This window comes from Microtus ochrogaster, chromosome 5 (assembly GCF_000317375.1).
Source record: "Microtus ochrogaster isolate Prairie Vole_2 chromosome 5, MicOch1.0, whole genome shotgun sequence".
NCBI lineage: Eukaryota > Metazoa > Chordata > Mammalia > Rodentia > Cricetidae > Microtus > Microtus ochrogaster.
The window spans coordinates 76,895,811-76,917,674 of NC_022012.1; the positions used below are offsets into that span (position 1 = coordinate 76,895,811).

Below are 21,864 nucleotides of genomic sequence, written 5' to 3' on the forward strand. Positions count from 1 at the left end.
TGCGCCACCATCGCCCGGCTGGGAAAGTCTTTAATATAGAAGCTTTAATTGTTTTGACTTAGGCTTTTAAAAGTTTATTCAACTTACAGAGCCTTAAAAAGAAAAAAAATTGAAAGTTCATGATGCCTCCTCAATCTTAGACAAAGAAACTACAAACAACTAAGGAATATTGAGAACAGGAAAAAATAGTCTTCCCTAGGGAAGAGCACACCAGCTGGTTATCCAAAATGACATGATCAGATTGAAGACCTGTACATACAGCTAACATTTTATGGATTAGCATATATTTATATACTTAGAAACACACACACACAACAGTTGAAGAAAGAAAGAGGCTATGAATTTAAAAGAGAACAAGGAAAGAGGGTTGAGGCAAGGAAGAGGGACATGATATAATTTCAAAAAAATTAAAAGTTGAAAAATTTATTTTTAATACCTGCTAATAATATCTGAGGAAGCTCTGTCCCTCAGAAGATAATTAAATAATTCTAAAGCCATCATTAACACTATTGCAAAGTGGTAGTTGTAATTGCTAATCCAGATACTTGATGGAACTATTTACTATTGACTTTAAGCAACTTAGGTGAGATATAAGGAATTAAGGAGACAATCTCCCACCTCTTCTCCTATATCCACATGTAACCTTTTTGGTTATTTTAAGGGAAGGTGTTGCTACATAGCCCTGGCTAGCAGGAAGTCACAGATATCCTCCTGTTTCTGCTCCCTGACTGCTAGGATTGAAGATGTGGCCACTATGCCCAACCACATGTAATTTTGGAGTCTCCCTCAAACCTAACTGAATAGTTGACTGATCCTAGACAGCTAATTACCACATACCTTGTTATTGCTGTATTGGTAAAAACGAACAAGAAACGTATGAGGTGGCCATTTTTACTGTGACCGTTTATGGGATTGAAGGACTGCTCAAAGAGATGACTGATCCTGAGCTGTGGGAAGTAGATCCTCGGTGTCTTAGAAACAGGAGGCAGTGTTGGAATTTTTGTTCTCACTCTGTTTACTTTTATAGACACTGAGAAATAATTGTTTACTCTTAATTCCTTTTTAATTCTGTCCCTAGTACATACTCGGGATCTGTTCCAATTGCCCAGAAACAGGAGGCTCTATGACATCCCTCAAGCAGCATAGTGGGCTACTGTTTTGTACAGTTATGACTTAATATCTCACCTTTGTGTTTATTTCACTTTGATTGAGAATGAAACCAGGTGTGGTTGGTCTATGAACATAAATTTGATGGACTTTAACATTTGAATAGTAGATCTATGTGTATTTTGTGGTAACTTAGAAGGAACACTATTATCCACATATTTTATGCATTTTTGGGTTATCTAAATTCTTGATGTTTTTCAACATCTCGGATAACTGGTTTTTCTTCCAGTTTGTTTAAGTCACCACAATTTATGCACATAGATATTCGGGGCTGTATAATTCAAACCACTGTTCAAAGAGCAACTGTGTTTTAAGCCTATTTGCCTGTGTTTCTTATTCTTTTTCTATTTTAAAATTGACCATCTTTCAAGTTAGCTATGAAATAAAAATGTTAGAGGTTATCTTTTATAAAGGAAATTAAAATTTACCTTTGCCGTTTAGGTTTTGTTTGTCAGAAACCAGTTGTCCACAAGAAGATCACTTCCCACCCAACCTTTGTGTGAAAGTGAATACAAAACCTTGCAGCCTTCCAGTAAGTTCTAAAAACAGTTTTTGAATTACATTACCCATGTGACTATCGCATAAGTCATCTTAGATGTTTTCAGTTGCACTTTTACATTAAGAAACATTTGAGGAACTATGGATGATGCTCAGTGGTAGAGTGCTTGCTTAGTATTGAAAAGACCCTGTGGTCAGCTCCACTGCCACAGGATGGAGACATTATATATATATTCATGTGACTAGGTGAGACTTGCAGACTTCAGTTAGCAGTTGTGACATGAGCCACGAGGAGAAAATTATAGCATTGCCCATAGTAGCATCGGTGTTGTGCTTGGTTTTAGGGAGACAGAATCTCACTCAGTTATATTCCTGTGAACCTGTATGCCTATAGTAAGCAGAATTTGTCAGGGCCTCTGTGCCTTAGATGGAGTAATACTGGGAGCTGTGTTTGTTTTCCTCAGAAATGTTCCTTGTATACCTCTTTTAAGCCATTATGAACTCATTTTGATTTAAGAGATTTTGAATTTCTATCACTTTTTTTCTCAGACTCGCTAAAGTGAAACTTATTAGGTTGTTTAGAGAGATTATTGCCTAGGTAACTCATAAATGTTTGCTTCCCTACTTTTTAATGAAATCGTTTGTATTTTCTAGCCTGTAGTTTTAGGTTTTTTTTGTTTTAAGAAATGGAAATAGTATAAATAAATTATATTTTTTTCTTAGGGTTACCTTCCACCAACTAAAAATGGTGTGGAACCAAAGCGACCTAGCAGACCAATTAATATCACCTCACTTGTCCGATTGTCCACGACAGTACCAAATACCATTGTTGTTTCTTGGACGGCAGAAATTGGAAGGGTAAGTAAGCTTTTGTTTGTAACTCTTTTCCTGTCATGAGGAAGGGTTAATTACTGTGGTTGTCTGTAATATGTGAATTATACTGTGAGTGAGTAGACAAGGATTTCTGTCTCACTGTGAGTTTTTAACCTATTCCTACTTGATGCAGGATCGTGTATTCTCCATTGGTTGTTCACTCTAATTTATCATAAACTTCTTTCCGTGTTGTTACATATTCTTCTGCAGCATTTTAAATGACTATATCATATGGTGGTAAGAATATGCCACTATTTGGCCTACTCTCTGATGTTGAATATTGATCTTTGAATACTGTCCTGGCAGCTGTAGCGGTGCATACGTGCATGATGATCTCCTTACAGTAAATTCTCATAAGTAGAATTTTTGAGCCAAAGAATATGAGGAATTTTGAGAAGTTTTGTGTGCATTGACAGATGGCTTTCCCCAAAGATGTACAAATGTATTCCTTGACTTTCAGTGTTTATTTGCATGCCTGCAACAATATTATCTTTTTAAAATTCTTCACCATTAAGTAAATGTTAGCATTTAGTACCCCCTTTGTTTTTGGTGAGAATGAACATATTTGGTGTTTATAACTATTAACATTTTAAATTTGCATCTATGTCCATTTCTTTTTTGTCCTTTTCTTAGTTGTCTTACTAGATTTAATATGTTGAGAATTTACCGTTTGATACATCTTGTACCCTTTGATACAGCTTTTCAATCTGTGTGGTTATTTGTATGTAGATTTACATTTTCATAGCACTAATTGTTAACTAGCTTTTTGCTTTGTACTCTTTTCATCTTCCCATCATCCTCTGTCTACCCATGCTTGCCAAACTGTTAATAAGCTAGACTACTAAACTACAAAGGTTTCTTGTTTTATCTTTAAATATTTAATCCATCTTTTTTTTTAACTTTTTTATTTTATGTGCATTGGTATGAAGGTGTCAGATCCCCTGCGACTGGATCTTAAGACAGTTGTGAGCTGCCATGTGGGTGCTGGGAATTGAACCTGGGTCCTCTGGAAGAACAGTCAGTGCTCTTAACCACTGAGCCATCTCTCCAGCCCCTATTTAATCCATCTTGAATTCATATGTTGTATGAGAAATTCATTTTCACTAGCTAACCTAGTTCTAAGTAAATGGTAGCTCTGAAGCCATCATTGTTACATGATTTTTATATTCTGTTTCTGAACTTTTTCTATACTGTTTCTTAGCCTAGGTTTCATTTTCTAGGATACCCATGAGTTAAGATTTGTTGACTGTGTGTCACTGCATAGTGTAGAGAGAACGCACCCTTGTTTTTCTGGAACCTGAGATCTGGGGGCTCCACACAAACACACCAAGAAATGTCTTTGTGTTTAAGTGCATAAAGGAAAAATGACTGGGATCTTAGGGTAGTCAAGGACTTGAAAGAGAAGAGAGTTCAGGGAAGGGCTTCCCTGTGGAAGCAATGACTTGAGAGAAGAGCTAGGAGAAGGATGGGAGTCAGGAAACATTCAGAGGAAACACAGCAACCCAATGGCAGGGATGAGCCTCTGCTTTGCCAAGCAGCTGAAAGGGTTTCACTGTGACTGAAGGGCAAACCACACAGGGCTTTGTAGGAAAGGTCAAAGGTAAGCATTTTCTCTTTTTAATGAGAAAGTTTGCATGTTTCCTTTTAGAAAAGGGTTACTCCTTAGAATCATTAAGTAGTTGAGGTAGATGCCCAAATCATACAGCAGTCACATCTTAGGAACCAACTATTCCAGAAGTGTTCATGGGAGCCTTAGCCTAGAGTGATTAAGAAGCGACACCCAATGTCAATATTTGGCTTCCACATGGACACACGAATAAACTTACGGACGCAAAAGAACTATTCAACTTGAGAACACACAAGTGACCTTAGCAGGAATAGTTTTGATAGAAGATTGGAGTGTTCTGTTGTTATGGTCTGGAGGAAAGCTAGCTGTAGAGATGTTGAATTATAAGCCTGTCACTTAGGAGAGAGGAGATGAACTGGAAGGATGTGAGACTGAGAATTCTTTGTCTTAGAGGGAGAATTTTAATGTGTCTGGGAAACTTATTAGCATGAGACAGTGAACCTTCTCTTCACATTTATTTTGCCACATGAACTGTGGAATTACTTAACCATGTGCCTTCCTCTCCTTTCCTCACTCAACCTCTAGGTGTCTTCCTCGGATTCTTGAGTAGGATTTCTGTAGAATCACAGGTGGAAGTTAGGGAACTGGGAAGTGGAGGTAGTTAATGGTAATACTCACTGTTATCAACTCCAGGAACCGTGTTTCTCCATTTACTCAAATTTTCCTCAATGCTCCCCTGTAACTGATTAGGCTTAGTATCTGTCTTTGTAAGTCCTGTATCCTTTGTAATTCCTGTGTTGGTTTAGTTGCTATTTCCAGTGTATCTTTTGTTCCTGTTAAATTTTATAGGGTTTATTTATTGTTGACTTACTCTAAAACTTCTTGTTTGTGGACATTTCCTACTTAAATTTAGATATTGGTTTTTTTGGGGTGTTTTTAGTTGATCTTTTTGTATTTCCAGGAAGGTGGTATATAACTTGATATTGTCATTTACACAAATACATAACATATGCCTTATTTCTTCTACTAGCTAGAACTTTTTAAACATATCATAGGTGCTACTCAACATCTTTATTGTTCTTTTGTTAAGGAGAATATTACTGCTGTCATAATATTTAGTATTAGAATGTGTGTACATGTGTGTGTGTGCGTGCGTGCATGCGCGCGTGTGTGTATAAATAAAAGCCAGCGATGGCATCAGTGTCCTCTTCTGTCACTCTTTGACGCGCCTCTGAGGCAAGGTAGCCAGACCTAACAGAAGACAGCAGACCCCAGCAGTTTTCCTGTCTCCATCACTAGTCAGAAACTTTTGTAAGAAAACCCTAACCTCTGGTCCTCAAGTGCTCATAGCTTCTGAGTCCCACCATGAAGGGGTTGGTTTGCTTGCTTGATTGTTTTGTTTTTAGGCAGGATCTCACTAGCTGGCCTAGAACTCATGTAGATCAGGCTGGCCTGGAACTCACAGAGATCCACCTGCCTCTGCTTCCTGGGTGCTGGGATTAAAAACATGTGCCATCAAGCCCAGACCCACTATTAGTCTAGAACTTAGTTACATTAATTATATATTATATATTTATAATATTCCTCTTCTGCTGAATTTTGTTATTAGAAATGGATTTTGGGTGTTGGGAATGTAATTTAGTTGGTAAAATACTTGCCTACCATGCACAAAGCCCATACTTTTAGTCTAAGCACTCTATAAACTGGAGGTGGTAACATATGTCTGTTTTCTAGTAGCCAGAAGGTAGATGCAGGAGGATCAGAAATACATCATCTTTGACTCCATAACAAGTATAAGACCATCCTGGGATACACGAGGCCTTGCCTATTAACAAAAGCAAGCAGAAATGAATTTTGAATTTTATAGCATAATTTTGAAACCTATCAGGGTTATATTTTTGCTTTCAACTAATTCATGTGTTACCATTGGTTTTAGTGTATAGTGTCCTAGCGTTCCCCCCCCCATAGAACAAAACACACAACAAGGTTTTTTATGTGTGTTTTTGGGTTTTTTTTTTTTTTTTTTTGTAAAACGAGATTATTTTGTAAATCTCAGATGATAATTACATTATTTTAAAATCACTAGTTAATTTACCTTATGAGGCTGCTCTGAATAGTCCATGCAGAATGTTGGGCTGTGTTACTGATATTCTATTGCTTGGCCTGGTGGTGCAGGGGTGTAATTCCACCTACTCAGGAGGCTAAGGCAAGAGAATCTCAAAATTAAAACCTGCCTGATCAGTTCCAGGCCAGCCTGCGTAACTGAGTGAGAACCTGTCTCAAAGTAAAAAAGTAAAAACAAGATTGAGTTATCCTAGTAGAAGGATTGTCTAACTTACAGGAAGCTCTAGAGAAACCCTGGTACAAAGAGAGAGCAGTCAGGGAAGAGGAAGCGAAAAGGGGGAAATTTGTCTTTTCAAAGAAAATAAGTAAACTCCACACAGTACCTGAAGGAGAGAAGCGTATTGTAGCTTCTTGCTCTATTCTGTGGCATTTTACTTTATTTAGCATTTGTTAAACTTTTCGTGTGGATGGAGGGATCATTTGGACACTATTATATAGGGGTACGGAAGGACCAGATGTTTTGTTTATGGAGGAAGTATCTTATGAACTTACAGTTTTACAGACTTGGGGGGAATGCAGACAGATTAACCATGTGAGAGGATATATAAAGAGTTGGCCCTTGAGGGCCAGCAGAAACACTGTCTACTTAGCCACTGTTTTGGAGGATCTTTCTGTAATATCCCCTTGTGACATTGGTACAAGGGGAATTTCATTTCTCGCGTTCCTGCAGCTTTTATTTTCTTCTCGGACTACATGTTTCCACTAGAGCACACACACCTTTTCACTGAACTGGATTTTTTTACCTTGATCTCATCATAAATACTAATAGAAAGCCCTGGGGTATTTCCAAGTTTGAACATTGAAGCTGTCAGTCCAGAGTCTCATTGTTGATTAGCATCTCTCCAGTTTCTGTTTGACCTGAAGCATTAAACAATTAAGGAATGATGGTAAACAGGGTTTGGGTTTCCTCCTAAAAGATGCTTTACCACTTCTGTATTAGATTAGTAAATCGTGTACTTTAAAATGTAGGCACACTGTAAAGTTACTTGTTTTTCTTTAAAATACTGGGTTGTACTTATAAGTAAATTTGCTGTTCGCTATCTCGGTTTTTTTTCCCCCAGAAAATATTCAGCATGTGATCCCAGATAGATTTCTGGACTTCACAGGAAGTGTAACCTTGCAGAGGGTTCTGTAGGATGTGCCCTCCTGTTGCTAAGAGGCAAACACATATTTAAAAGTATAAAGCTAAGTCTAGGAAAATAGCTCAGTGGTGGAGTGCCTTCTTAACATGTATGGCGCCCTTACTTTAGGTCTTAACAGTGCAGGATGGATTAGATTAGAATGTTCGTAGCGCTAAGCTAAGAGGTTCTAGTGAATTCTGGTATGTAGAAGCAAGAATTTGTGGAACTGCATGGCCCTTGCTCACTGACTCCTGTAGTCCTTGCCCTTTCCTCTTGGTTTGTACTGCCCACCCATCCAAATAGTTATATGATCATAAGCATATTGTGTAATCTGTGCCTCAGTTTCATCAGCCTTTCAAGATAGAGCAGTACCACCTGTTTCCTCCTATAGGCTGCAGGCAAAGCTGAAATAAGATCTGTAGTGTATATCAGGAATGCCTTAAAAACTGTTGCTATAAAGAAGATGGTAACTCTGTTTTCTCGCTTCTTTTAAAGTGTCTGAATCTACTTGATCCCAGCATGAAACAGAAAAAGATCCTTTAACCTTTCTCTCTTGTCCCTTCATAGTCTTGGCCCTCTTCTCTTCCTCTTTCCCAATAACACACCCTTCGTCCAGCTTGGCTTGCTACCTGTTTTTTGTACCATCTTCTCAAGTAGCCCCTGTAGGCATTGAGTATCCAATGCTCATCTTCAAGCAGCGCTTCTCTGTGCAGCTTTTACTGATTCACCTGCATGATGTGCACACTGCCTAAGTGTCTTTAGGATCTAGTGGTACCCCAGGCATAGTGAGGCACTAAATAAGTGAACTTATAGCCCATCTCATTATTAATATTTAATAGCTACATATTTTAGAATATGTGATACCTACTAAATACAGTTTATGATACCTTCAACATCTTAACAGCCTTGGCTTATATTTAGTCTTAATAATGTTCTTTCATATAAAAATCTTAAATCTGTTAACTTCAAGCACTCGGTGCTAATGAGTGCAGCAGCCCTAGGTTGAAGTTCTCAGCTTGATGCTTGCTAAAAGTTAGGGCAGTTTTCTTTACTTCGCTACCTCAGTTTTCTCATCCACACACACATAAAACAGGTTTTTAACCACCTGAGCTGTGTATCAATCAGGATTTACCAGAACACCTAAGACAGTACTTGACACACAGTAGGCGCTGCGATAAGGGTTAGTTTTCTTTCCCTGTCACTGTGGGATTAAATAGATGTGCTGTTTACTTAAATATGTGATTGGTTTTCTACATCTTTTTTTTTTCCAGACCTATTCCATGGCAGTATATCTTGTAAAACAGTTGTCCTCAACAGTTCTTCTTCAGAGGTTACGAGCAAAGGGAATAAGGAATCCGGATCATTCTAGAGCTTTAAGTACGTATGATAAACTTACTTCATATATGCAGCTAAACTATCTTGTTAAGGTTAGAGTAGTATTTTTTTCGCAACTCAAATTTTAGTGTTTCTTTTTTTTTTTTTTTAAACCAGAGCCTGTTGTAGAGGTTTAAAAACTCCAAGAACCTAATATTGTGAGATTTTAAATTAATATCTAATGGTAGTTCTAATGTCTTTGTTGTGAAACTATATTTGATGATCTGTGTTTTACAGATCTTAATATTTACTTTGTAAAGTTACTTCCTGAATGCAATATTTTATTACAACTTCTTAAAACCAATGTTTAAGAAATTTTAGGAGATGGAAAGAACATCTTGGCATGAATTTCAAGAACATTATTTTTGTTTTCAAGGATATTTTAGATCCAGGAGAAATGCACATATGATGGCTATCTGCTGCTTTACCCAAACCAAAGAATTCAGTGGGATGGACCTTGGGCACATTTTCAAATTTCTTATCTGTAACAATAGGTTGCAACACATGATTTCTAGAAAATATTTTACCCATGCATATAATGACCGTCACTACCACCCCACACACATACAGCTCCTCCTCGGATATTTCATTTTGATATGTTAAAATTGGAATTAAGGTCTGCATATGGACTTCTGTCTCAAATTTCGAGCATCATTAACTTTTCTTAAGAGGTGGTCTAAGTTCTTCCTTAATTCTCTTTTCAAAAGATGTGGGTTCTTTGTAAGGAGATTTTAGAGGCGGAGTCTCGGTGTTTAGGAAGCAGCACATGCAATAGTGTGATCGCTACCCTGGACTCTAGCTTAGGCTGGTTTCAGACTTGCTGTGATCCTCCTGCTCCAGTGCTGAGATTGTAGGCATGGGCTACCACATCCTACACTTGAAGCTCTTAAAATGAGTTCATAATAGCAGCCTATTCTCAGGATTTGGTGTTAGCATTCTGATGGGAAGAAATAGGATGCTTAGGCCAACTTCCTCGCAGCTCCCTTAGAGCACAACTTGTATACTTCTCTACCGTTTCTGTAGCAGAGTGACAGATCCCAACACCCCTGTTGATCTGAGCACCTGCAGTAGTTAACTGGACATTTTTTTTTCTATACTAAGGCTCCTTTGAAAATGTGAATAGCTGGGCATGGTGGTACACACCTGTAGCCTCAGCTACTCAGAGGGCTGAGGCAGGAGGATCATCTGAGCTGAGTCAGAAGAGAAACTAAAACAAAAGCACTGTTTGTACATCTAAGGGAATGGAGGCTCCATGAGTCAGAGACAAGAAAATAGTGGGGATCCTGACAGAAAAGAAAGGATTAGACATCTACCTGGAAGAAATGTACACGAGAGGCATTTTTTCTTTTTACAGCCTATCTGGAGTCATCTCTGGCTGACAGTCTTTATTCTTGCCCTACATTGATAAATATCAGCTAGTCAGAAAGAATTATGGAATTATATAGTAAAACATGGTAGAAAAGACAAAGATACTGAGGAAGAAGGCAGGCAAAGCTTTCAGGTTTAACAACAAAGTGGGTTGTTTGCACAGGCTCTTGTTTCTTCTGCACTTGCAGCTAGAGCGCCACCTAAAGGTTGTCATGGGGGACTGGGTTGGCATTTCTAGGAACCCCATCCAGCTACTATTAAGCAGCAAAACTTCTTAATTCCAGAGTTAGTTATTTTGCATCCTTATGCCTTAGGCTGAGGGAATTTTATGGCAGTTCTATTTTATCTTGTTGGCCAGGTGAACAAATGTAACATTAATTGGATTTTATCAGTGAAGAATATATTGCAGTTAACTAAGGCATTTACCTCTATGTTACCAGTAAAGAAATAACTTTTCCCAAAAATTAAATAATTAAAATACTTTATATTTTATAAAATATATTTATATTTTATACTTATAAAAATAAAATGTTTTAAGTTACAAGAAAATGTCACTTCTCAGGATTGGTTTTGTTTTTCGAGCTAGAGTTTCTCTGTGTAACATTCCTGGTTGTTATAGAACTTGCTCCGTAGACGAGGCTGAACTTGAACTTAGAGATCCACCTGACTCTGCCTCCCAGGTGCTGGGATTAAAGGTGTGTTTCACCACCACCAGACTTTCTTGGGAATTTTTGAAACTTGAGCTTGATTATAATTGCATTGATTGTAAGTCATTCTTAACCTTGTAAGAAAGGTCTGCTAACAGTAGTGTTAGTCAGGTCCATGCTTGATATTAAAATTTAGGCTTTCCATTGAGAAAATGCATTCTGTGGACTGGAACAATCGTTCAGCCAATAAAGGCTAGGCTCACAATTAAAACGTCAAGAGAGAATGAAATGAGTTCTATATTTTCGTTCAAGAAATTAAATGAGGAATCTGCTGTGATCTAGTAACAGCAGAGCACAATATTACACAAGACCACACCTTCTCTGTATCTTTCAAAAGTTTACAGTCTGATGGGAAAGACCAACCAAGTCATTAGTAAGTTATAGTTGTGACATGTGCCTTGAGAAAGGAAGACAGGGAACTCTGAAGAGACACCACAGGGCATTCTAGTGCTCTGTCTGTGATGCTAAGGACAGTATTGGAAGAAGAGAAGTTGTTAAGCCCAAGGATAGGAAGGGAATATGCCCAGTGAAAAGGGAAACAACAATATTGAAAAGGATGAGACTAGCCCAGATGGGGTGGGGTAGGGATCTCTAAATTCATTGGTGCTGTAAAGGTAAGTGATAGAAAGCCATAACAGGATTCCTAAACAGGAATGCACGGTCAGATTTGAAAGATCTGATCATCAGCTGGAGGATGAGCAAGGAGGGGCAAGTCTAATGCTCTGGAGCAATTAAAAAAGCAAAACAAGTGTGTGTTTGGGAGGGGATGTGTGTATGAGAAAGAGAGTGTGTGTATTTGGGTTGGAAGTCAGGACACTTTGGAGCCCTTTCTTTCTTCCACCTTTGCATGTGTTCCAGGAGATCAGTTTGTGCCGCAAGTACCTTAACCCACTGAGTATTGCACTGGCCTGCATTCTTAAGCACTGTATTCCACATTAATGCTATTTTCAGAAATGAAAATGGGATTTAAAAGATGAGATTGTGAAAGAGCTGACTGCACTCTTCAACTGTGAGAACTGAGGTGTGAGTGCAAGGAAGGTGCCGGTGCTCAGGAACAGCCTAACCCGACCTGATACCTCACTGGTCCTTCACTCACATTTCTAGTTCCTGTGGTCTCCTCCAGTGTTCTTAACGGGTCTCCTGTTAGGTCTCCTTTATACCTTAAAACTCTACTTCTTGCTGTGCAGTGGTGGCACACACCTTTAATCTCTGTGAGTTCAAGACTAGCCTGATCTACAAATCAAGTTACAGGCCAGCCAAGGCTAGACAGTGAGACCTTGTCTCAAACAACAACAATAAAAACAAACAAAAAATACCTCTGCTTCTTGTTTATCCAGTTGCTCTCAACAAAGGCGGTCTGCATTGCTCTGTGTTCCTACTCCATGCCACTCACAGTCTTTGAGCCCCAAGCCCCCCTGAATGTGCTCAGGCAGTGACTGCAGTGGTGCTCTCAGTGCATTTCTACTTTGGATACTTTGTTGCATTTGATACCAACCTCTTTCTCTTTGAAATTCTCTCCTCCCTTGACCTCAGCCATGTTCCTTCAGGGGACTCTTGGAGAGAAGCATCCTTGCTGGGCATAGTGGCCTTTAACCCCAGCATGGGGAGGGAGAGGTAGACTGTGAGTTAAGAGACCCTGGGGTGCAGATGTGGGAGTATCGTAAATGTTCCCTGGGATTCCATGCTTGTTCTGCTTTTCACATCCACTGTTACTGCTTAAACTAGTACAAACTCCCAAATATAAATCTCCATTCAGGTCTCTCCTCCAATTTGAGATTGCATAAACTGACTACCTTCACCTAAACATTGTTCTACTTCATCAGAATCAAGAATTTAAAACTGACAACCTAAACCTTTCTCAAATATGTCTTCTGTCATTGCCCTCATATAAATCCTTAAATCTTGTCTTTATCTTTAGAAGCTTCGTCCTAAATGATATATTCCACCCCTTTCTTGGCTTTTCTTGCCTCTTTCCTGGATGCCTAACTTACTAACTTATCTGATCTTACCATTCTCATTATCTCCTGAACCCCTGACACCAGTGAAGTAAAATCTCCAGCTTCATTAGTATGACATACAACACTGATGTGACTTTCTTAGCACTTCCCCAGTTCTCTCTTTTACTCTTCTTATATTTTACTTTGCAAAAACGTATTACCCCTCTCCTCCAAGTGTTCTCTATGCTTCACTGCCTCACTCTAGTGGTCCTTTGTTTCCCAGCACCTCCAGAGTCTCTTGGTGCCCATCATCTGGAAGGGACCACACTAAGCATCTTTTCTGCTGGCTTTTATCTCATTCTTCTTAGAGTTCTCACTGCCTCACATAGTTCCTTAACGCACAGTAAACTCTCACATTTTGTTGAGTTATTGTTACTGTTTGTGACGTCAAATTTGTGACTTCCTCACAGCTTTCCACATGCATGTGCTTCTGTACTCAGTAATTGGTATGGACTGATGAAAGGAAGTGTAGCGAGATCAGACTTCAAAGTGTTCTGTCTTCTTTGTTGAGCCTAATGTGTTTGGTTGTTTTCACCCCAAAATTCTAAAAGACTGAATTAAAACATTCTGATAAAATGGAGGAGAGAAATCAAGCATTTATATCCCAGAATAGCACCATCTAGTAGGGCAGTCTGAAATAATTGTATATGATTGAAACAGTCATGTGATAGTCACCAACAACATGGCTACTGAACACTTGCAATGTGACTAGTACAACTAAGACGCTGAATTTTAAATTAAATTATATTTCAATTTATTTAATGCAGCCTCATGTTGCTAAAGCTAATAGTAACTCATAAGAATAGGAGTCCAGCTGGGCAACAGTGATGTAAACCTTTCCTCTTAGCACTTTGGAGGCAGAGGCAGGCAAATCCATTGAGTTCAAGGACAGCCTGTTTTACAGAGTGAGTTCCAGGATTTTCATGGCTACACAGTGAAACTCTGTCTAAAAAACAAACAGACAAGCAAAAAACAATAGAAAGATGAGTTTTATACATGACTAGTTACAACTTTAGTCATAAAATACTCTTACCACTGCAGATCATAGTAATAACAAGAAAACCATATCTAGAGAACTTCCCGCAGATCACAGGGCAGTAGTCTTTAGCAGGGTACAAATGTTTGTTTTTCCTGTTTCTTAGGTGTCTACCTGTTCAAGCAATATTGCTTTAAAGTAGTATTTTTTCGTCATTTAATTTCTTTGGCTTTTTATCACAAACTTGTTGACCATAGGTATGTGAATCTATTTCAGGAATTACTGAGACCTCTTAGCAAGCCTTGAAAACAGTCTCCCCCTTTTTCTATTTCAGGGGTATTTTGATTATTTTAAGTCCCTTATGAAAAATGGTATTCCAGGAAGTTGATTGAGTATTGGAAAGTTAATCTATAATTTACTTTTTGTGAAAAGCTGAAAAAGAAAAATTATTTAATTACTACCTCCTTAGATGATGCAAAAGAGCCAGTTATCCAAATTTAACATCTATTCCTGATAAAACTCTGAGCAAAATATTAATGAAACAAGAAAGGAACTACATCAGTGATACAAACATTTACAAAAAAAAGTATCCTAGTTAGTGGTAAACACTTGAATCTTGTAAGACTATGAATAAAGTTAGAGTGTTGGTGCCTACCATTGCCCTGAGGTCCTACACAGCTCAACAAGGAAAAGAAAAATAAAATAAAGATTAAGGATGCATAAATAATTATTACCTTTATTTGCAGATTATTTACATAGAAAACAAACCCAAAGAATCTCTAAAGAAGCTGCTAGAACAAATAACATGAATCAGTGAATTCCTGATCAATACATGTAACTGAACTGTATTTATTGCTAATGTGTAACAGGAAAATTTTGGATACTTAGAGACATGTGGCATAAAAGATGTGCAAGGTATAGGTGCTGAAAACTTATGAGAAACCCAGCAGAAGACTTGAGTTAATGGACAGATTATGATGTCCGATGTTAGTAGAGCAGAAGACTGGAGTTAGATGGACAAACTATGTCATCAGATGTTAGGAGAGCAGAAGACTCAGCACAACTCATGCTAGTTCCCCAGATTCACCAAGAGATTCAGTCCAGTCAAAACCCTGGTAGTATCTTTACCAGGGCAGGACTGGGCATATAGCTCCATGGGAGAGAACTTGCTTGCTCAGCAGGCACAAGGCCCTGAGTTCAGTCCCTAATTGTGGGATATGCTTTATTACTAACAGATTTTCATTAAGAATATGGTAAAGCTAGTAGTTTTCTTCACAGCTTAAAAAGAGTCACAGACTCTTTACCCATATTCAAAATAGATCAGTTGGTTAGTGTTGTCGGTTTCTCCGGAGATTTGTTCCATTTTGTCACTCCTCCTAACAGCAGCTTCCTGGAAGATTATTCCACTGCCTTTGTAAGACTGGTTGTGTCAGCATCTGCCATGGTAGCTCAGTCAATGAGATTTCTGTGTGACACATGCTGGTGCTGCACACACTTGTTCACACAGCTCCTTCTGATATTGCAGTACAGAGATCAGCTAGCCATTCTCCCTCAGGAGCTGCCAGATGGCATCAAAGATGGCCAGTATATTGCGGAATAGATTTGAACCCTCAGCCTGAGCAGCAGAACCTATGTTACCTCACTTTTTAAAAGAAGTATTTTAAGGCTATGATTTGGTCTGCTACAAAAGGAGATTTTTGTCTGTTTGCTTGAAATCATCTGCAAACATGATTTCAGAACATCTATCTCCAAGAGAAAGGAAACGTGCAAATCATTTTAAGTACTAGCATTTATTAATTATAATATTAGGTATTTTATGACATCTTTCATTGAGTCAAACTCATTTTATCCAGTGCTGTGATATTATTCTCATTTATGGAAAAAGTTACTGAAGTGACTTGTCAAGTCAGAATTCTGACTCACTGGCCCAGTGTCTTCTTCCTCCTGTTTGTTGCCTAAGTACTGACCACTGAATTTTGATTTGAAGGCTGATTTTATGCTGTTGCTGCATTTAAGTGCAAGTTTACACAATGCTCAGACAGTCACTGTTAACATTGCAGTGTAGGAGGGTGCTGCTGGACTGGATGGTAAAGACATGCAAAGTAGACAGTGTCTAACTCAGGGTCCTCTAGAGTGAGTAAGAACCAGGGGGATAAAAATAGGAAGATTGGGAGACATAAGGCTTACATGTCTATGGAGGCTGAGAAGTCCCACAGTGTACTAGCTGCAAACTGGAGAAGCAGGGAAGCATAGTTGAGCTTAAGTCCACAGACTCAGATAGGCCAATGATGTAACTCCCAGCTGGGGCCAATGGCTGCAGAGCTCTGGGATGCGGGTATGAATACTGAAATCCAAAAGCTAAATTCCAGTGGGGTTTTTGTTTTTTCGTTCTGTCCTGTTCACTTCCCAGCTCCCCTTTACAGTTAGTTGGATAGTCCCATCACAGTGAGGGCAGCTCCTCCCTTACCTAGTTTATGGGCTCAGGCACCCTAAGAATCACATTTGGATTCTATTTTCATGTTTATTTTCTGTTGTCACAGAGGAGTGGAGATTTGAGGGGGTTGTTACTATTAATTGGGATTTTATTTTGTTTTGTAACAGGGTCTCATACTGTAGTCCAGGCTGGCCTAGAACTCATAGCAATCCTCCTGGGATTACAAAGTCACTTTGCCCTACTAATTAAATTTGTATTCTTTCAAATTATATTAAGAAAGATTAGCTAAGGTTGGGTGAATAGTGACAAACACATGAATTCCTAATTTATATTTAGTATTAGTTAGTATAGTGTTTTGATGACTCTGTTTCCAAACTAAAATCCAAAGGTTTTGTGACTTTGGAATTTGAAGGGCAGACTTGAAAAACTTCAGATTTCTAGTCTGCAAAATAACTTCTTAGTCTGGTGTCAGAATCTGTGTAGAGCTTTTTAAACCACCCATTCATGTCCCTCTTCCCCAGTCTACTGTAGTGATGAGTTGTTAATTAGAATGGTCCAGGTGAAATTCAGATGTATTTCTGCTTGAGATTCCCTAATGTAAGAGATCAGTTTAGTAGACTGTCCAAAACTTGGGCCTTCTAAAAATTCCAAACTGTGTGTATGCTCACAGCTTCATAAAGGCTGGCTTCTTAGTTTCTGTTAATGGCAGTCAGCGCCCAGACATTTGCATATCTGTTTGCCCTTCTCTTACTGGGTTTTCTTCAGTTATCAGTGTTGTTATAATTACTGTACAACAACTCTGAAACTGTAGGTGATTGTGCTCACAACTACTCCACCTCAGGCCCCTATTTTTGGAATATTATCCCTGGTCATTTCCTGACTATGTTTTCTGTTGTTGGTGCTGTCTGCAGAGGTTAACTGCTGCCACAGCTTTGCACATGGTGTCTGAGTCAGTGTTCCATTTCTGTGAAGAGACATCATGACCAAGGCAACTCTTATAAAAGGAAGCATTTAATGGGGGCTGCTTACAGTTTCAGAGGCATATCCATTGTCAATATGGCAGGAGCCCGGTGGGGGGGGGGGAGTATTGGCGGGGGACAGGACACAGGCAGGCACTTGCTGCAGCAGCGCTGAGAACTACATCCTGATCCACAAGCAGAGACTGGGCCTGGCTTGGGCTTTTGAAACCTCAAAGCCCACCCATAGTGACACCCTTCCCCCACAAGGCCACACCTCTTAATCCTTAAATGGTGTCACTCCCTGGTCACAAAGCATTCAATTGTATGAACCTGTGGGGACCATTCTTATTCAAACTACCATGCATGGGAATTATAAAGAATCCTTTATAGTAAACTGGAGGATAATAAAAGAGTAGCCATGAAAAGTAAAATTATTGGTGCCTCCTTTTTTGAGAATTGTATGAAGTTTAACTGAAAAGACTTTAAGAAATTATCTGGTGTGGCTTCCAGATTTACTGTAAGTAACATTAAACCGAAAGAGGCAGATTGATTTACTAAAGACAGCAGAGTGGGTTTATGGGTAAGCTGCAGGATTCAGTTATGTGGTAAAGAAAATAGTCGGACCTTTTCTTTACATAAATTATTTTTATCATTGCTCTTTATTACGTTCCTTTAAAAGAATACAAATTAATCAAATTTTAAAGAAAATCATTGGTGTCTTAGAATAATAACTAAAAGGGGCTAGCCATCCCTGGTCACATAAACTGCTGTTGAGCATTTCTGTGGGCTGTGATGCAGTCCCAGCTCTCTGCAGGGGCTTCAGATGGGTTATAGAGTGAGGCTCTTCCTTTACTTCCTCTGAAGGGTGTAAAGTGTGTGACAGCTCTTAGCTGTCCAGCCAGTTGATGAGAACATGATTGAGTAGATTATTTTTGAGTTATTTAGGTTTCAGATTGTAAGCTCCTTTTTAAATATGTTATATTGATAATGTCTTTAATAAACTTGTTCTGTTTTTCTCTTCAATGCATTTCAGTTAAAGAGAAATTAACTGCAGATCCAGACAGTGAAATAGCTACCACCAGCCTACGAGTTTCTCTTCTGTGTCCAGTAAGTGTTTGCTTACGCTTGCCTTTGAAAATGGTATATACTCTTATTCTTTGTACTGAGCATGAGAATTCTGCTTACTTCTAGAATCTGCCCACTCTAAACTTGTCAAAGTTTATCAAAATGAAAAGACACTGAGACATAAGACTGTGAGCTGAATAATTCTAAAGTGCCACACACATGCGCATGCGCAGCGCACGCGCACGCTCTGCATGCACGAGAGCACCAAGCCTGGTGATACAAATCCCAGAACTTGGGGTGGGTTGGAGTGCTGAATCAGATTGATTACCATGAGTTCAAGGCCAGCTGAGCTAAACCTTGTCTCAATTTTTAAAATAAGGAAGAGGAGAAAAGGAGAAAATCCTGTTGTGCCTGACTGAATTCCTTTATGCCTATAGAATTAAGAATACTCACTTATAAGCCAGAAAGGGGAATTATAAGAAATAGTCATTTGAATGAAACAATTATCAAATCATAAGATTTGACCAAAGTATCAAACCTATAAGCAAAAAAAAATTGTGTTGTTGAAATTCATTTCATACCTAATTTGTAGTTGGGCCTACCAGCATAGGGATGGCAATTGAATATTGCCTTCATATGAAAGGTGAAAATGAATAATAAATTATTGACATTTTGATTATCTCTTGTTCTATAATTAATCAGATTAACTATTTAAATGTATGAAGAATGAAAGGACACATGTGTTTTCTGATTTGCCGGATTTCAGTATATTCAGAAAGGCAATATACTGAAAGTTTTCAACATTGAGATCCCACTAACCTAAGATGATGGTAGTTCTTGTGTTCTTGAAGAAGCAAAAAGTTTTTTAAAAATTATATGGTACTTATCCTATGTCTAAGCCTTATATTATTTACTAAACCTTGACTTGAATATAAAGTCATTGGTGTATGGTTAATTTTCAGTTCTATCTTTGCATGTTTCCTAAAGCTGGGATCCCTACTCATTACACACCTTAATGGCCATGGAGGAAACACAGTGCAAGAGCTGCTAAGCCCTATCATCTGCTCTGTGAAGGGCATCCTTCCAAGTCCTCTTTATAGACTGCTTTCCTCAGAAAAGTAGTATTGTCAGGTTGGGTTTTATTTTTTCAAGACAGGATTTTTCAATGTAGCCTTGACTGTCCTGGAACTTATGCTGTAGACCAGTCTGGCCTCAAACTCAGAGGTCCTCCTGCCTCTGCCTCCTGAGTATGCTACTACTGTCCAGCCAGGTTATTATTACTAAAAGTTCTTTAATAACTAGATAAATGTTATAATACCCTAAATATAGCCTGTAAAGGAAACTAGGTTTGTTGTTGTTGTTTATAAATTCATAAATACATGGGGAAATAGTTGAAAAATAAAAGAACAATCAATTTTTTAAAGAAGCATAAAATTGGCTAAAGATCAGGAAAGTAGAAGGTAAGAGAGAGAAAAAAAACTTAATAATTTGCCAGGCAGTGGTAGCGCATGCCTTTAATCCCAGCACTCTGGAGGCAGAGGCAGGCAGATCTCTGAGTTTGAGGCCAGTCTGGTCTACAAAAGCTAGTTCCAGGACAGCTAGGGCTACACAGAGAAACCCTGTCTCGAAAAACAACAACAACAAAACCAATAATTTTTTTCCTCCAAGTCCTGACTTAACCTATTTCCCTTTTCATGGTTTCTTGCTGTTTTGTTTCATTATAAAATCCCAGGAGAGGGGATTTGATAAATTTAGAAAAACACAGAAGCTTCATTTCCCACTTAAATCACTAGAGGAGTCTTGTTTTTTGCATTCCCATCTTGAAAGTGTTTACAGCTGCACTAATATGTAATATTTATAAAATGTTGAACAGTCACACAAAATGTCTTAATGTACAGAAGCAGCCCAGGGTATATGGTGACAGTTTTATTCCTGGAATGGTTTCGCATTCTATGCTTCAGGTGCTTTCCCATGTTACTAGGAAATGTTGATCACATTTTGTTTCTTACACTTCTTGATTTAGTGAGCCAGCTTATAATTTTTGTTTCAAGTCCCCTGTGCTCCTTTTTCATTAATTCCAACAGTTTTAGCAATTCCTTGTAAACTAGCATCTGCTTTTAGAATTCAGATTATAGAAAACCTACTATATATAATATATAATTACAATATGTCATGAGTTCCTATCTGGCTAAAGAGATACCTCCCTACAGTTATTCCAGAACATCAAGACCATATATTTTAGGTATGTTTTTTCTCAAAAATAAAATACAGTTGTGATAACTCATCTATATATCAAATTTATGGAATCATAAAAAGAGATTTGTTCTTTGAAATATGTAAATATGCCATCTTACTGTGCATTTCTATTTCCCTTTTTTAACATGCAGAGCTCAGAATAAATGAATATCTGTTATTTGTGTGCCATTTAGCTAAGGGCAACAAAAATAATTAAAATGCCTTTGTTCTTTGAGGATTGTCTGTTCTAATTTATTAAGAACAGAGATGGAAGTGTTGAGAAGTCAGATGTGAGCTGTGCAACAGACCTGCAAACCCAAATGCACATTTAGAGTTTATAGAGAGAAAATAAACTAGAAGTTTATTTTATAAGTATTTATTAGTATAGAAAACTTAGGAGTTTTTTTTTTTCTTAAGTCATGTTTTGTTTTTGTTTTGTTTTTTGGGTTTTTTGTTTTTTTGTTTTTCGAGACAGGATTTCTCTGTAAGCTTTGGTGCCTGTCCCGGAACTAGCTCTTGTAGACCAGGCTGGCCTCAAACTCCCAGAGATCTGCCTGCCTCTGCCTCCCGAGTGCTGGGATTAAAGGCGTGCACCACCATTGCCCGGCATGTTTCGTTTTTATAAAGAAAAAGTACGCTTTGTCATGACATTGCTGGTGTACGCTGGCTTAGACTTACTTAGACTTAATTTTTTCTCATGCAGCACTATGAGCTGTAGCACCATTGAGTAAAGTCAGCCTCACTAGAAAACATGCGGACCTTGTTTACGTTTGTCTGTGGATGTTGCAAACATCCATTTGTCCCATGAGAGAAGAGGACTTTGTAAATAAAAGACTAAATTGCTCAGCACTTAGGTTAGAGATAATGAATGTTTGTCTGACAGACACTTAAATCTTTAGTGATTGATTTTAAAATTCAGAGATAGAGGACTTTTCACATAAGAATTAAATAATAATTCTTTTGAGGTAGCATTTGTATTATAGTTAATGAAAGGCCGTCTATTTGAACATTAACCTCTGCTTTCTTATTCCATCTATGACTTACTCGTACTGTTTACCTATCAGTTTGCTTTCAGACTGTAGGTCACCTTGTTGCTGAAGGTCACCACAAAGGCTTAGGATGGTTTTCTTGCCTGTGTACACAAAGGGCTAACTAAAGAGCTTCATGACACCTTTTACTGAACTTGTATTTGCTTCTTACAATTTGATTTCCATAAGCACATGAAAGAAAAAAACAAAGAATAAATTTGTTCTGGCAACAGAAAATCCATTGCCTGTTTGCCATTAGCTAAGTCCAGCAAGATTTTCCAAGTTAGGATCTAGTTGATGGTGCTAGATTAAATTGTTAGCTTTTTATTTTAATATACTTTTAGTGGGATGAGGCATTTGTTTTTTGTTTT

At 38.2% G+C, this 21,864-nt stretch overlaps 1 protein-coding gene across 2 annotated transcripts in view; it reads left to right on the forward strand.

The window, feature by feature from the left end:
* The window catches only part of Pias1 (protein inhibitor of activated STAT 1), a 124,338-nt gene that overhangs the window by 74,480 nt on the left and 27,994 nt on the right, over positions 1-21,864 (forward strand). For both annotated transcript variants that reach the window (XM_005347795.2, XM_026779130.1), the window contains exons 5-8: positions 1,609-1,699; positions 2,389-2,523; positions 8,622-8,727; positions 18,199-18,272. In XM_005347795.2, coding sequence (XP_005347852.1) covers positions 1,609-1,699; positions 2,389-2,523; positions 8,622-8,727; positions 18,199-18,272 — 406 coding nt within the window. The remainder of the gene's footprint in view (positions 1-1,608; positions 1,700-2,388; positions 2,524-8,621; positions 8,728-18,198; positions 18,273-21,864) is intronic.